The sequence below is a fragment of the Condylostylus longicornis genome, unplaced genomic scaffold (genome assembly GCF_029603195.1).
Source record: "Condylostylus longicornis isolate FDR11 unplaced genomic scaffold, ASM2960319v2 ptg000017l, whole genome shotgun sequence".
NCBI lineage: Eukaryota > Metazoa > Arthropoda > Insecta > Diptera > Dolichopodidae > Condylostylus > Condylostylus longicornis.
Window position 1 is genome coordinate 941,903 of NW_026577986.1, and position 17,793 is coordinate 959,695.

The following is a 17,793-nucleotide window of genomic DNA, read 5'->3' on the forward strand; positions in this document are numbered from 1 at the left end:
AATATAATAAATAAAATTTAGTTTTTCTTTCATTTATGTGCTGAGACTATGTAGGTGTATATATTTGTATATGTATGTTGGAATGATATAATATTAAAATTTTTTGGAAACAAATATAAATCCTTTTTTGCTGACCGCATTATATATAATAAGGGAGGTTATATTATGGCCCTAAATTTCGCCCACTTCTCCATCGTACGAAAGTGTAAATATACTATTTTTACCAAGATTTTTGCCTGCCTATTCTTTTGGGATATATTAAACTCCGGGAATTGAACCTTTACTGCGTCCCAAATTTACATTTTTGCTCAAATGGAAAGAAATAATCGAGCAATTTATTTGACAGAATATCTCGAAATTTAATATTTTATTCTGTCAGCTACCGGAACCAATTGACTAATTTTTCATTGAATTCGGGTGGCATGAAATGATTCTCAACCAAAAGTGAAATTTACATTTTTCTAATTACTTGCCTAGCGCTTTTAAAATTTAAAAGGAGAGTTTAAAGGAGATTTACAGAACCGTGAGCTATATTTTTGCTAAACTAAATAATATTCCTTACATTTGGTTGTGTGCACTTTATTTCAATTTAATTTGATTAAAATATTTAAATGAGGCTACATGTATGAATAAATATATTGAGAAAACACAAATGATTTTAAATTAATTTTTCTATTGACGTTATTCTTTTCGCAATTCGAAATTGCAACTTTGTTATTAAGCCCATATATTATAAAAATATGTAAAATATTTTATTAGTTGTATTGGAATCTTTTAAAAATTTTATACAAATTAAAGAAAATTTTCTATTAAATTTATAAATCTATTAACTTATAAAATTTCTATTAAACTTTTCTATATAACTATGAATTAATAAAAATTAGATTTATTTTGGTAATTGAATGCCAAAAAATAATCTGGCAAAAATTTTATTGAGAATAGTACAAGAACATCCTTCTCTATAGATTCTAAAGAAAACTTAATTTAAATTTATGTAACTTACGTAATACGACATAAAGATATTAAGTGAAGCCTATAATAATTTTCTCAAGATGATTATTTATTTGGGTATAAATGACAATTATATAAGATAAACTGAGAATATTTATGTATTTAAAAGCAAAGATTTTAAAATTCTCTTCTTAATTTTTTATGTACATACACATACCACAATGTGTACATTGATTTAATAAGGTAAATAAACACAAGTAAATATTAATTTGTAAGCCAATTATTCCAAAGACTCATATTTTATGTATTTATACTATTTAATTCAAATATTTAATTCAGAATGAATTGAAATTTTTGTTTTATGTTCTTGACCTTGTCTTATACATTAGATTGCAGTATTTCTAAGTTTTTCTTTCATTTTGTTGCTAGAATTAAGAAATGCTAAACTTATTAAAATATATGCCAATGACATACGATTTGTGTATTTTTAAAAATTAAAAAATAGTAGAATTTGCAAAATTTTGTTAAGCCTAAAAATAATTTTTTATAATTAAGAATATAAAGAAAAATTTTTAAGGATACGAGTATTTTTAAATTTTAATTCCAAAAAATATTCATCTTATTATCGACCCCATTGCATACAATAAGGAAGGTTATGTGATGACAATGTATACTTTTTCTATATTTTGGCCTAATAACAGTTTAGGAAATCTCAAAAGTGTTAAAATTAATAAACTGTAAAAAATTTTAATCAATGGGAAGTTGCTTCACTTAAGCGGAATTTATTAAATCAGAAATTACTAAATCACATAGAAGTATTTTTAGGAACACTTTACTTTCATAGTCACTTAGCATTGTATTTTTATTTCTCTAATTTGTATGACTTCAGAGGAATTATATTGAAAGAATTGAGAAAAACGAAGTTAGTAGTAGTGTATAAAGCAATGGGGAGAACAATATACCTCTGTAGCGTTCCTTTGTAGGTGGTAGAGCCTTACAAAGCGGTAGATCACTTGCTCGGTTCCAGTTCGAGGAGTAAAATTTTTTAATTTTTCTACCTTGAATTGTTCCTTTGATTTCGTCGTCGTTCTTTGATTTCGTCGCAATGTTATGAAGGAATTTCCATTTGCTATTCTTATAAGAAATTAATAATAAATATAAACAGCTACACATTGTATTGTTAATTTCTAACATTTATTCACTTACTTTTAGAATAAAATTCCAAAAATATTCAAAATGAAATAAAAAGTATTTGAATTTTTAATCATAATATTCGGTTGCTGTGGGTTTAATTCTTGTCACAATTGTATGAATTTTTTAAATTTTTTATTAAATAAATTTTTTTTCTTTGTCATTAAATTTTAATTATTTTATGTGAAAAATAATCAAGAATTTTCAAGAAATAATAAAGTATAAAAAATTAAAACGTTGCCTTACCGAAAAATTAAAAATACTTTTGAAGACAATTTAATTATCGCACGAAGAAATGGAAGAAACTAATAATATTCCTAAAAATGATGCGAAATCATTATCCTTTTAAAAGAAAACAAAAAAATTACATAAAAAAATTAAAACAATTGCTGTAAATTAAAAAAAATATGCACGTTTACATGTACAAATAAAAAAATATTCTATTACAAATATACATACAAATAAAATAATATTCTATTTTTCTGATATTTTTAGAAATTTTGGGGTTCACAAATGGATCCGCGTCTAGCACAATATATTACAAATTTTTTATTTGGACCTTTAGGATCACGTTCATCAGTCGTAGAATTTCAACGTTTTGCTGAATTATATGTATATTGTGTTAGAGGTACTATTGATGAAAGAATATCAGTGTTATTATCAAGTTTAGGACAGCAAGAAACTGATCATCAATCAGATATAGCTTATCCTTTAATTAAAGAGGTAAGTGTAATATATTATAAGTTTTTTTTATAAGACCTAATTGTGTAGTTATTTTTTTATAAGACCTAATTGTGTTAGAATAGACTTCGGTAAGTACCATAAAAAAGCCGGAAATTTAACAAAATTTAGTGAAGTTTTTTTTGTACTTGATAAAACGAAATGAATATTTTTTATATTAGTTTTTAAAATAAAGTTATGAAGTCGTGTATGTTTGTGTAATTTGCTTGCATTTTTACGCTTTTCTCGTCTAAACTTAATTAATTTCGGACGTTTCGAGAGAAAATTTTCTAAACTTTCTTCATCTCTCCTATAAGTTACATTACTTGAACTAACAAACAGTTACGGGGCGTTGTGCAAATATTAAATAGTAAATAATGAAAATAATTTCTTTTTATACAAAAGAGTCAACTGCAGAATTTAAGAAAATTTTGATTATTAAAATTCACAATTACACAATGATGTAAGAATAAAATTGTCAGAAAACTTTTAATTGTAAATTAATTTTAGATTTTAATTTGATTTTCAAGTATAATTATATCTAAAATAATTTTTAACTCTTTAAAAATTTTAACACGTGATGTACATGTGGAATTTAAAATAAAATTTCATTGTTCTATTTATAGCTTCAAGGGTTTTCAATGTGGGGGTTTTCATAAAAAGTGCAAAATAAAAAATTCCCCCGCCGCAAAGTATGCAATTCCATTTAAGATATTCCTTTCTTTATTTTATTTTTTTTTTAGAATATTTTCTTTATAATTTCTTTTTATTATTTTCCTGTTCTCATTTATCAAATTTCACTATACTATATTATTTTTTATATTCCTTGTATTTCACTGTAGATTTAATTATTAAAACCGTTATAATTAACGTAATTAAGAAAAGAAAAGCACAATGAAAAAAAAAAGGATATGAAAGAGAAAGAAAAAAAATTATCAAATTATATGAAATATAAGAAAGAAAAATAAAAATGTTGGTAGAAAACGCGATATTTTCCTCTCGTAAGATTGCTATTCATTTTTCATATACCTACTTGTAAACTTAGGGCTTTTTTATGGGTTTCTAAATTTAAGAAGAGTTGAATTACCACAGACTAATGTTGAATTTAATGCGTTTTCATAATAAAATATAATATGATCTTTATTATCCATATAATAATTTGTAATGGTATATTTATTGTGAATATGTATGTAATTTTATTCTGTTTAAAAATTTAAGCGCATGAAAATTTTATTAAATCTTTAAATATTAAACATATTTGGAGAGTTTCTGTGAAATACATTGAAGGAATTTAAAAAGAAAATTTTTGAATTTGAATTGTGATTTTCAAATTTTGAGCAATTTTATAAAAGAAACTCTGCCGAATTGAGGTCTTTTAATATTTTTAATTATCTTTAACCTTCAAACAGATTCGAGAATAAGCCTGTAACTTTTCAGATACTTTCTTCGTAAATGAATTTTGATTCAAGAACTAAATTCTAAGGTTATAGAAAGTGATTTATGTCTAAAATTTTTTATTTTAACTTTTGCTTAGCATAATTTTTCATATTAGTTTCATGATAATTTCTAAGATTCAATCAATTATTATGTTTTCAGAACATTTTAGAATTTTGGTTAAGTGGTTTAGTGGGAGATATATTTTAGTGTCAATCAAATTTATACTTTACTCACAGAGTTATTTTTTAAAATTGTTAAATATATTAAATGTACATATGCATCATGGTAATTTTAAATATCCTGTAATTTAACATTCGATATAATCCTTGGATAATTGAAAATCTTTCGAAGAATACCCGTACATAAAATGATAGTGAAAGAATCAAAACACTATGCGAAAAAACTGTACTGCAATATTAATTTAACTTATTTGGCATCGTGTAAATTACAAAACTCAAACCAAATAGTCGACTTTATTTATATAAATTAAAATAAATTTTAATTTAATATATTCAACCCAATATTTCAATATTGCGGTTAACCTTTATTAAATTTTTTTTCCATATAACGTGAATATATTTTTTAACTTTACCCATATTTTATTCACATTTTTTTTTGCGGAAGTGTGCGATACCATTTTATATCATTTTAACTATCATGGCATACAATATACATAAAATATATTATTAATACTTGTGTATTATATAGTATTGTGTAATTATATTTAAATGTTGATTTTACGTCATGCGATAATGGAATACGACAGTAATAGGAAAATGGAAATCCTTATTATTTTGTTTTGTGAGAGAGATGGTGGGGAGTTGAGTGGAAAGAACATTTAATATTATTATTAGATACAATGTTCATATTATTTTTCAAATTAATTTAGAAATATGAGAAAATATGGAAATGGAAAAATATTATATCCGTTGGTTAGGAAATGTTTATGAGAGATGCATGTGAGAGTATAGAAAAGGTTGCATTTTTTTTTTATTCTTTCTCTTTTAGCTATGATACAAGGTAATGAAAAAAAAGAACAAAATAATATATAGGATAAGGATATCTTTAGACAGTATGACGACAAAAAATATAAAATTATATCCTTGGTGATATTTTAGTATACAAGAGAAAAAAGTTTGTTTACTCTTAATATTAAATTTTGTTTTATTTTTGGTAACACAACCTGTTCATAGAATAAATGTAGTGATAATGATGACAGTGACGATAATAATAATAAAACTTTTAGGTAAAAGTTGTGTTTTGTTATCAGTGGGTAGTTTTCTTTATTAAAATGATTTTTCATTGTGTTTTTCGGTTCTTTAAAAAAATAATACTTGCAAAATAATTTGTGGGAAGAAAGCAAATATCTTTTAAATGTTAAAATATGTACACGCAGTCAATAATAAATTATAAAATTTTTTAGACGACATTTCGAATTGAATTTAAAATTTATTTTAAGCAAGGATTTTGTATTAAAAGTGGCAGATGAAAATTATATTTTCCTATCGAATATTTATATACCGAATAATTAATTTTTGATTGCATTACAACTCAATATTTTAACATAATTTTAATATTCTAAATATTTTTATAGTATGTTGAAGCGGTTGTAAGTAGTTATATGCGTGCATTAAGATTACAATCTGGTAATGAATATAAATCATGGGAAAGTAAAGGTTTTCGTATTATTAAAGAATGTATACAAAAATTAGCTGAAAGTTTAGCATATGATGTTGTACAACAAGGTACACAAAAAGTAACACGTGAAGATGCTGAAAGATGGTTACAACAGAATCCAACATTTTTAAGAATGCTTGAAGAAGTTTTTATACATTTATATAATTATAGAGCAACAAAAAGTCCACAAGATGAAGGTGTTATAATGAGAGTATCACCTGGTGAAGAAAAAGGACCATTATTACCATTTTGTGAAGGTATGTTTAAAATGTGTAATGATTTTAGTATTAAATTCATTTAAAACATAAGTAAATTTTATTCTTAAAATTTCCGCCCATGAAACAGTAATTAATAGTTAATTAATTATTGTTTTATACAATACAGATTGCACAAAATTTGATGATCATCTTAAATGCATAAATATGTATGTATATGATTTTGATCAGCGTCGAATTCTGAGTCGATATATTTATGTCTGTCTTTTTGTCCGTCTGTTTATTCGTCTGTCTCACCGAAAACTTAAATCTTTTTCACTTTATTTAGATTTATTATTGCCAAAATTCTATTCATTCATGGAATTCTATTTCATTAATGGAACTAAAACGGTTCGAACAGCTTTTACATCACTCATAAAATAAATAAGTCAGATATTGGAATCTCTAAAGTTAAAACGTTACTAGATTTTTCATAAATTAATTTAGTAACAGGTTCAATAAGTCCTAAAAGATATAAATTCAATAATTCTTACAACAGCCGTCCTACAACTTCAATATTATGTGTAATATTAATTTATGTTTTAATTTCTCAGTTCTAAAAGGTTTAAATTTGGTGTAAAAGAGATTGGCAACAAGTATACAACTAACAATTATTCCAACTGAACAACAGTTCTTCCAATAGAAATTGTATTTAATTCTTCCAAAAATTTCTGACTATTTTTACGAACATCTGTTACAAAACCATTGGCGCAGTAAACTTAATATTTTCTCCTTCTTGATTTATTTTGAGTGAATTACATGAAAAAAAATAGTTGCCTAGAAATAGGCAATTTTTAGCATATTTTTAATTTTATTTTCTTTTTTTCTTTTCAAATTTTTTTTTCATAATAAAAGGATTACAATACGTTCCTGATTATCCAGCTTTTACAGATATATCACAAATGCTTTTTATTAATTCAAATTTACCAGCTCAATTTCGTACTAAATGGAGATTTTTATTTTCATCACAAATTCATGGTGAAAGTTTTTCAACATTATTAGGACGTATTATGGATCAAGGTCCAACTGTATTAATTGTTGAAGATTCAAATGGTTATATATTTGGTGGTTTTGCACCAGATTCATGGTCTTTAAGTCCAAATTTTGTTGGTAATGATACTAGTTTTATATTTACATTGCGTCCAAAAATGAGATGTTTTCCAACAACTGGTTATAATGATCATTATCAATATTTAAATTTACATCAACAAACTATGCCTAATGGATTGGTAAATTTTTTTTATATCTTATTGATTAATAGTAATAAGAAAATTAAAATATTTTACTTTATTTTAAAGTAATTTTTAAAATAGAAACAAAACAAAATAAAGTTTTAAAATAAAAAATTAAAAAAATTTTATTTTTAGGGAATGGGAGGACAATTTAATTATTGGGGCCTATGGTTAGACAGTGAATATGGTCAAGGTGAATGTTCAGAATCCTGTACCACATATAAAAATTATCTTCAATTAAGTATAAGTAAACAATTTAAAATTCGTAATATAGAAGTATGGGCTGTCGGTGAAAAACCAACCAATGAAGATGAAGAGGTATACAGAAAATCCAAAAACAAAATTAAACTAGAAATTTCAACAAAAATTAAATACTCTTCCTTCAATAATCTGTTAAAAATTTCCTGTTTTTTTTTCGTAATTCTAAAGAAATGTCTATTACAAGTAATTTGCCTAACACTCTGGAGATTGAGCAGATTTTCATTGATGTTTTAGGAAAAATATTCATAAATATTTTTATTCAAATTGTTTTTTTAAGTAGTTTTTTAGTATTTTTTTATGGAATTCATTTTTTTATTTCAATTTATTGTAGAATCAATCATTTCTTTAACTATATATTTTATTAAAATTGCTAGAAACATTATACTTTTTTTTATGAAATGCGATGATAAATTTATAATTTTATTTTCATTGACAAAATATAATACTAAATTTGCTTTTAGTAATTAATTACGATTAAATTGTGTTTCAAAATATCTAGGTATGTGTATATTATATCAAAGCTACATCAATTTGAATAATAATGACAGGAAACTTTATTTAACGATATATCGATATATGATTAACACAGTTTAATGTTAGTGATTAATTGGTTTTGTATGTTAATCATACAGTGATTGTCGTAAATACTCATGACATGTTAAATAAGTACATATAATATTTTCATAAAGAATTTTTGTTCAACAAGTAATAAGTTGAGTTCAAGTTTTCAGATCTTAAAAAGTAATTCTTATGTTTTCAAAAACAGTTTTGAAAAGAGAAAAATTCTAATGTAACAATCTGCTTTTGACACGTCAATTTCAAATGTATTGAAAAGTTTAATTTTCATATATACATAATATGTAAGTAGCTACTTACTACTTACTTAGTTTCAGACACAATTTCACAAATTTATAACTTTTAAAGATTTAACAATTTTAAAATTGTTTAAAAAGTTTTTATTTATTAACAAATTAAATGTTTTCAGAAATTTTTAAGTTTTATTTAATTAAAAATTTAAGGTCAAATTCTTTTCTTATTAATGGCAAAACAAATTTAATACTGCAAGAATTACTGAAGTTCTTTTACAGTTTTACAATTAAAAATGCATAATTTTTGGCAGTATAGATACAAAAACGCAATGTTGTTTGAATTATTATTATTAGTGATTTCAAAGATTGTTCCTCAACAAAACGAAGATTTTCCCGAATTTTCAATTGAATTTACTTTAATAAGTAAGTTAGTAAAGATAAACTCTTATCAATTATGATAATATTAATTTAATATTAATTGAATAATTATCCCGTTTATATAATCTTTTAATTTACTTTTTGTTTAAAGTGTTTTTGAAGGAAAATTAAAATAATGACATACAAAACAATACATATATGTATTTAGGTTCTTTTCACATTTTACAAATTCCGACACGGTTTAAAAAACATTGTGTTACGACATACATTTGTTCTACAAATTTGATCTCAATTTCTGTTCAAAATTTTAAGTATGATCACTGTACTATACCGACTCTAGGATAGAATTATATATTAAATTATATGTGCATATATATGTACGTATATTATGATTTTATATAAATAGAAGCGTTCATAATATGTGCACATTTTCATTAATAAACGAAAATTATGTTAATACATTTAAACTGTTATGAAAATACATATCATGTATACTTATGTGTATGAAAATGTTTACTTTTCACATGTAAATGAAAATAGGGAAAAAAGCAAAAAGGATAAAATAGTTAATTTATGCATCATATTTGTAATAATTTTTGTATTCCAAGTGTACATATATTCATAATTAATTAGATTTAAAAAGGAAATATTGTGTATTGAAAATATTAATGAAAGCAAGAATATTAATTCAAATGAAATGTGTTATGGACTAATGAAGAATAGGAAAACAAAAAATTATTAAAATTAATAATCAATATATGTATGTATATATATTTATAATTAATAGATATAAGTGTATGCATATATTAAATATAAGTATAAATGTTGAAATGAATATATTACACATACGAGTATGTTCATATATGTATGTATATTCAATTAAAAATATTTATTATTAGATATTATTTTAAAAAATAATAAAAAATTTCTAAAGCGTATTGAAAAGTTTAATCTCCAAGTATTATCAATATTAGGCTTATATGCCAAAAGAAAATAGTAAATGTAATGAGTGTTATGTATATGAAGGGTTTATATAATAAGTAGAAGGATGTATTATAGAATCAATAAATAGTCTATGTGGCTTTTTCTTCTTCCCTGTACTGTTATTAGTTTTTTTTAATACAATATTTAGTATTAACTATTGTTGTACCTACCTAAATTTTAATAAATCATGTTTTCTTTTAGTAAAATTTTATTTTTTATTCGAATAATATTCTAGTTTTTAATATGTATTTATTAAAACAGATAAAATACTGATCATTATTAATTCTTTTTAATTTAAAATTACCAACTTTCAATTTAATTTATACATAAGTCTTAAATTTTAAACAACTTGATTTAATTTAGAATATTTATTTTTAAAATATTTTTTTGTGTTAATTAAGTAGTTTAAATAATTAAAAACTTGAAGTAAAATGATGAGAAATAATAAATTTATTTTACATCTCAGTAATTATGACTAACTACGATCTAAGACATATTATAAATAAAACACAATTTTTTAAAGTAAAAATATTTTATTAGCAAGTAAAAACTTAAAATTTTTATGAATATCGTTCATATTTCACAAAAACGCTTCTGTAAAAAATTTTGAGATGTGTATTCATAAAATGGTGTAATATTTGCACAGCTTCAGTTATCCTTGTTAAGTGAAATTGGAATATCTCGATATATTAATATACATCCACAAGGAACATATTATAAATAATCAGAATTGCTTTTTTTTCTTATTCTCTTTAGTAAAAAATAAATTTTGCTTTAATAATATTTTTAATAATATTTTTAAAAATTTTGTTAAAGAATTTCATTCGACGTAAATAACTTGCAAAATTCAAAAACTAAATTTAAATTTAGCTAAAATGATTCCCTATTTATGAGTTACAACTTTTTTTATTCAGCAACCTACAATCTTATACATTGCAATATAATATTGATAATATAATGTTATAATTTTAATAATAATATAATAATATTACTTCTTTTTTAGGTTGATGAAAATCAAACCACTGTATTGAAATCATATAAAGAAGATCAAGCATTCTTAGAATTAGCTGGACGTCAATGTTATTCGGATGGTTTTAAGGAAACGGAACCGACAACATAATTAATATTTGACCCTTTTAATTTAATTTAAATATGAATAAAGCTTAAATATTATTAATTGTTATATAAAAAAATATTATGAATTTATTTCTTTAAATAAGTTATAAAAATCAAAAACAATAACTGAAAAACTGGAAATTATATAAGGTTTAATTAAAAAAATTTTTAATGATTATGTTTTTAATGAAATTTATAATCAAAAAAAAATAATATTAAAGTGAATGGTATTTTGAAATTATTAAAATTTAGAGATCGTGAATGAGTTTTTGATAGAACAAAAAAATAAGAGTTGAAAAGCAACAATTTATATTTTTTTCTTTTATTTTAATAATATTAATTTTAATATTTTATTGTTATATCCTTAATTTTATTAGAATACATCATAACAAAATTAAAAAGATAATTTTATTTATTGTTTTAAAAAAGCTGAAAAAATATTAAATTAAAATGGGTCAAATGAATAAAAATCAATTAAAAGATTTAATAAAATTCAAAGAAAAAACAAATTGTAATGACAAAATGAATTGTAGTTTATAATTAATAAAAAAAAATTAATATTAGAAATCAAAATAATGTAATTTAAATTTTAAATAATTGGTAAATTATTGTACAAAGTAATATAAAAAATTTTTTTTGGGGAATAATTTTTCATACGTCGATTGTAATGTTTTATACATGGTCAAAAGCATTTTTATTTTTTTTAAAAATAGTGCCATAGATCAATAAATTATTTTAATTGTAAAATTAATTTTAATAAATTTAATTTAAATTTGATTTCTGAGCTTTTTATATACTAATTAAATAAAATGTACCTGTATTTCATTTAAGCTAAATTTCATATAAATTTTAGTGCTTTTGTATTTGAAAATTAAAATTTGTAAAAAAAAGATATCATAAGTATATTTAAATGCAAAAGCTGTTTAATTGATTTTGTGTTTAAACATACTTAATTTTGCTACTTCCATTTATATATTTTTCACAAATTGTTACAAAATATTTAAATGTTTTAAAAAACTAAACTTAGCTTTATTATTAAGCTAAAATAATACTTGTAATTTAAATTTTAAGTGTTTTTGGCCATATATAACATAAAATTTAGTAAAGAAGAGTAAGCCAAAAAAAAAAATAGAAGAACAAAGAATGAAATTTTTTAATATCCTCATAACTTAATCCTTAACATTATATAAAACTTTCTATGTATAGATATTTGTCAATGTAGTTTTTAGTAAAATTCAAAAATGAATGAACACCATTAATGAACTTAATTCAGTGGATTTGATTTACAAGCTGGATTTAGTTTTATTATTGCTTTTATGCATTGATGAATTTAACTTTTTTTAATTTTAAAAATTTGCTAATAATATCTTTGAAAAAAAAAAAAAATTACTAAGAAATATTTTTTCTAATTCATAAATATGTATTTAAAACAATAGAAAATAGCCTAAGAAAGTTTTACAAAACCGTATTTGAAGAAAAATAGAAAAAAAAACATGTAAATAGAATGGTTGTCTCATGTTAAAATTTTTTATCTTGTTAATATTAAGCCTCCTTTTACTTCCTTTGTTTTCTAAAAACAATAATAAAATACTTTTGAAAAATGAATAAATAAATTTTTAGGGTTTTTCGATAATTCAGATTTAATCATTTTCTAAACATTTTGTATAAAATAAATTTAGATTTAATACACGTATTGAATAAATTGTAAAGTTTATACTCATTAAACTTTAATTTACTGTAATAGCGTAAGGCATTGAGATCATTTAAGTTTGTTTTTAAATAAATAAATAAATTAAAAGAAAAACTAACAAAATTTTAGAATATAAAATAGCAAGTTCGATAAATTTCTGCCACAAAACAGCACGTTCTACAAAATTGCAGCTATTCTTAAAGTTTTTAAGCTCTTTTAAAGCTGTATCATTAAGCTAAAAAAATAATTTTATTTAGAAAAATGTTGTAAATATATAGAAAAATGTCGAATATTGAGGACATTACAAATGTTTAAAAGTAAATTATTTAAATTTTACAAATTTTCAGAAAGATTTAAGTTAAACATTCGTTTAAATATATCTGAATTATCGAAAATCACCAATCTCTTAAAGTACCTACATTTTGAAATTTGGAAATTTTTATAATAAAAAAGAAAAATAATAAATATTTTTTACTTCAAGAAATTATTCTTAATATTGCAATGCATTAAACACTAAAGGTTTCTTTATATCAGATTACAAGACATTTTTGAAAATATTGGATAAATGAAATTTTCATAAAATTTCCTATCGAAAAGAATTTCTTAAATTATAATTAAATTATGATAGAATAAAACCAGTTTGCATAAAATAATATATGAAAAAAAAAGTTTCAAGTTCAATATGGTTTTCTATGAAAACCAATATAAAAAAATTTTTATAAAAAATTGGTTTAAACTTACATTATCTATTTGTACTGAATTCAAACTTGTGTATTTCAATTCAGTTCTAAGTTATATCAAGATAAAAAAATTTAATATTATTTTCAAAATCATTTAATTCTTAACTTTTCATATGCTTTTTTAAATAAATAATTAAAATTTAAAATATTTTTTTATAATAAATAATAAAAAGACATGATTGAATAAAATTTTTGAATTACCTTTGCATTCTAAAATGCAACAATATGAATTTTTCAATCCAATTGTATGTGAATTAGATTAAAAATCGTGTTATTGCGTTATGGAAATTAAGAATAGCTAGGTTAAAATATATACAATAAATAAAAATTTAAATATGGATCTATCTACGATCTCTTTATCAGGAATAGAACAAAAAAATTAATTAAAATAATTCTTTTCTAAAGATTTCTAATTTCAAAAATAACACTAACTAATTTTCAGAAATTAAATAACAAGTAATAAATATATTATTTGAAAGTACAGTAATAGTATTCAAAATGTTCATAACGTTAATCAAAATAATATTTAACCGGTTAAATCCCTTATAAAAAAAAGGGTTCTATGAAAAGTTTATATTATTTTACAAATTTTGTTAATTTTCCATTTATGTTTTTTAACCTAGAACATAATTATAACGTAAAATTAAATTTATACAAGATTAATATAGTTTAATTCTACAAAAACGATTGAGAATTTCGGTTTTCAAAAATTAGTTTAAATTATTTAATTTAATTAAAATTTGTTTTGGTATTTTCAACTTAATTTCTTTTTTTGTAAAAAATTTAAATCTCCTTATAGGTGAAACTACGAAAAATGGAATCATTGTAACTGTAGTATTACAGTACATGAACAGATATAAAGATACAATTTCTATTTTAAAGAAATTGTTATGCCTATACAAACGTAAATTTAAATAAAATTATAAATATATTAAGAAAAAATCCATATTAAGGAAGATGATAAAAATTAATTCTTTACAAAAAATTAAAACATTCTTGTTTTAATAAACATACGAGTACATAAGTAAATATATTTTTATAAAATAAAAAAAAAAAATCCAAAAAAAAAAACTAATTTATTCAGTTTTGTCCTAAATATAAGGAATAAATAATTTAATACACAAGAAATTATTGAAAATAAAAATTTAATAGAAGAGGAAAATGCATGCATACCAAGTAGTGATAAGAAATTTTTGTTTTTTCTAAAATTTCTTTTATAAATACATAAGTAGTTATATAATAGCCCTTATATTAAAAACTCCTGAAATTTTATTTAAAAAATAAATTTTCAGGAATTAAAAATCAATTTGCTTAATCTATTCTACAATTAATATCAGCTTAATTATTATAATTTTCAACTATGGAAATAAATGTTATTCTAGTAATTCTAAACTATATAAATAATGAAAAATATATTCCTTTAATTTAGTAAAATTACACGCTCATAACACAGAAATAAATAGATTCTGTATAATTTAACAGAAATTAATTATAACTATCAACAAATAAAAATTTATAAAATAAAATCTAAATTAAATTGCTATAAAAAATATCCTATTCATTAACCATATGAAATTTCTAAAAAATTTGAAAAATAAGTAATAAAAAAAACTTAATTATATTCGCCCACGAATTTATAATTTTTCGAAATTTAAGGGATAATTACACAAAAACAAACAAATTTCAACTTAATTCTTTTAGGTAACAGAGTTTGGACAAAGATGGATGTCATGCAATTTCATATTATATTTCTTTTTCATTTAAAAATTTTTGTATTTAAAATATTGAAACTATAAAATAGTTATAAAGTTGCTTCTGTAGTTTATTTTAACTATACACGAATTTTAAATGCTAAGATTTTAAAATAATTAAAGTTTAAATTGGGATGAATCAAATAGATTAAGCATTATTTAATATTTCAAATATTGTTCCAAATAAATAATAATGATTTACTACATTGCAGTAGTTATAATATAAATTTTAAATTTCAAAGATAGTTTGTAAAATAAAAGTAATTTCAATATGGGTGAAAAAATTCCAAAAGAATTTTTTTTACTTACAACCATAATCCTTGAAATAATATGGTCTTCTCATTTGAAGTAGTATGGTATTGTTTTTTTGTAAAATTATTTTCAAAATTTTAAACTTTAATACTTAAAAATACTTTTATATAATATTTTATCATATTAAGAGATGCGTCTAGAAGAATAATATGGATGCTAACTAAACAAAAAACCTAATGATTAAATAATAAACCTTCTTATGACTTTCAAATGCAAAGAATTAGAAAAACTAAATTTGATAGTTTTCTATTAAATATTAATTTATTATTGACACAGAAGTAAAGTTATGATTATTTATAGTTATACAAAAAGAAATGAATGAATAAATTTAAAAATATTAAAAATTTTTAATTTTCAGATCTAAATTTATTTTTCATTATTACAATAAGGAAAATCAATTGCCATAGGTATGCACATTCAAGTGTATAATGGAAAATGTTAAAATAAAGCTAAAGCAAAAATAAAAATAAAAATTGTTGTTTAGAAACTCTGTAAAAACTTATAGAAAGAAAAAAACTATCTGTTCCGCAAAAAACAAAATTTTGATGAAATATAATATAAAATTTATTTATTAAAATAATTTGGAATTTGTTTTTCTTATTTTGCTAGTAACATATTCCTTATTATATTTATAAGGCTGCAATAATAACAATTGATAATTTTAAAAAAAGTTGTTAATGTTCAATTATTCTTCTAATAAGTATAAATATTTTTGAAACGTTCAGATGTTTTATTAACAAGCATTCCAAATTATGATTCTATTAGAGTTGAGAAGCTTCTGTTTAGTTTCGTTGTTTTACTTGTTTAGCTAAATACTTTCGGCATGCTTGCAAACGATGCCGATTCATATAATTCTTTTGGCTGAATGCTTTTGTACATTGTGAACATTGATATTTCCAATTATGGTGACCTTTAGTTCTTTGATGTGCTCTCAAATTAGATCTGTCAGCAAAGCATTTATTACATGATTCATGAGGGCATTTAAATGGTTTTTCACCAGTATGTAATCTTGTATGTCCTTGTAAAACCCAAGGCCGATCAAAGTCTTTATTACAATGATGGCATTTGTAAATTTTTGGTATCTTTGTAGTTTCATTCATTTTTATATTCAAGTTCAAAACCCCATACATATTTAATTTGAAACTTTCATCTATAAAATTTAAATATGTACATACAATGTATGTACATATGTATAAGACTTTGGGAGTATCAAAAAATTTAAAAATGTAAAATATAGAAATTATTTACTATTGCTTTTTGGGAAACCTTTATATCTTTCCAAAATTTCAAATCCGAAAATTCTTTCAAGTTGAAAGCGTGTTGTTATGGAGATTTGATTGCTGCTATACCTATGTAATAAGAATACAATTAAGTATTATGCATTATACGGCTAGCATATAAAATTTATGTTCTACATTTATGTTGCCAAATTTTGCTGCATGTATTGATGTATGTACATTATACATATTTCTTTAAAGTCTACCATAGGAACTTACCAATCACTTGATTTTAATATTTTCGTACAACGATCTGTTTTTTTTGAATTCAAATTGGATTCAGTGAAGGCAGGAAACTGTTTCTTCTCTTTAATTTTCGGCATTGTTACAAGATTTGGAAATAACATTGGAAATTTTTTGATTATTTCTACAATTTTAAAACAGAACAAAATCTTTAAAGTCTTATTTTAAATAATGTCTACTTACCATCTAATTGATTATTTATTTTTATTCTTTCACTATCGAATCTTGAAGAAAATATACTACGCGGCATATTAGAAATTCTTAAGATACGAATTTTCACCTGAAAATTGCCAACTTTTATCGTATGGCTATTTATTATATACAGACATAAGAATATTTAAATTATTATAGTTTTCTTAAATAAAGAATAAATTAGAATTTTTTAAATTCGTTGAAATATCAAAGGTAGTCTACTTAGTTCAAAAATCAAAAAATAATCTCAAAAATTGAAAATTTTTGAAAAAAAAAAATTAAAGGTCTTCAAAACTTTAAACATAAAGAGACAACTTTTTACAACGTTTTTCTTAACTTTGTCTCTTGTTAATTTGTATGGTAAATCAATATAATTGAATTTTTTTAAATTTTTTACCGAGCTCCAAAATTTTTTTCTGGCCCTAAATGGCCCTTCCGGGTTCCTTTTTGCTAGATCAAACGCTCTTAAATGTAGTCAAGTAGGGTACAGTTGAAAAGGTCTCGGCATGCTTTTCAAATTTTGTTCGAGTATACCCCTGAAAATCCGTTTTTTCCATTTCCCAAAATGCGTCCAAAGC

General features: G+C 22.1%; 2 protein-coding genes across 2 annotated transcripts in view; one reads left to right on the top strand and one right to left on the bottom strand.

The window, feature by feature from the left end:
- The window catches only part of LOC129606086 (MTOR-associated protein MEAK7), an 81,298-nt gene extending 70,106 nt beyond the window's left edge, over window positions 1-11,192 (top strand). Inside the window, exons 3-7 of the mRNA XM_055516186.1 lie at window positions 2,638-2,865; window positions 5,894-6,233; window positions 7,086-7,459; window positions 7,598-7,780; window positions 10,898-11,192. Of these exons, the coding sequence (XP_055372161.1) occupies window positions 2,638-2,865; window positions 5,894-6,233; window positions 7,086-7,459; window positions 7,598-7,780; window positions 10,898-11,014 (1,242 nt within the window). The 3' untranslated portion in view covers window positions 11,015-11,192. The remainder of the gene's footprint in view (window positions 1-2,637; window positions 2,866-5,893; window positions 6,234-7,085; window positions 7,460-7,597; window positions 7,781-10,897) is intronic.
- Window positions 11,193-14,516: 3,324 nt separating this feature from the next.
- On the bottom strand, window positions 14,517-17,273 carry LOC129606016 (zinc finger protein 43-like). The gene is made up of 5 exons (XM_055516065.1): window positions 17,207-17,273; window positions 17,000-17,147; window positions 16,752-16,852; window positions 16,304-16,548; window positions 14,517-14,531 (listed from the first exon to the last, which is right to left on the bottom strand). The coding sequence occupies exons 1-5, from the start codon at window positions 17,271-17,273 to the stop codon at window positions 14,517-14,519; spliced, it is 576 nt and encodes a 191-aa protein (XP_055372040.1).
- Window positions 17,274-17,793: the final 520 nt, after the last annotated feature.

Bases quoted from the DNA above. Each gene is read 5' to 3' on its own strand.
- LOC129606016 (XM_055516065.1), bottom strand. From the start codon at position 17,273: ATGCCGCGTAGTATATTTTCTTCAAGATTCGATAGTGAAAGAATAAAA. The intron at 17,148-17,206 runs GTAAGTAGACAT...TTAAAATTGTAG, and splicing joins AATAAATAATCAATTAGATG to AAATAATCAAAAAATTTCCA. The intron at 16,549-16,751 runs GTAAATAATTTC...ATTGTAATAAAG, and splicing joins AGGTTTCCCAAAAAGCAATA to ACTTTGATCGGCCTTGGGTT.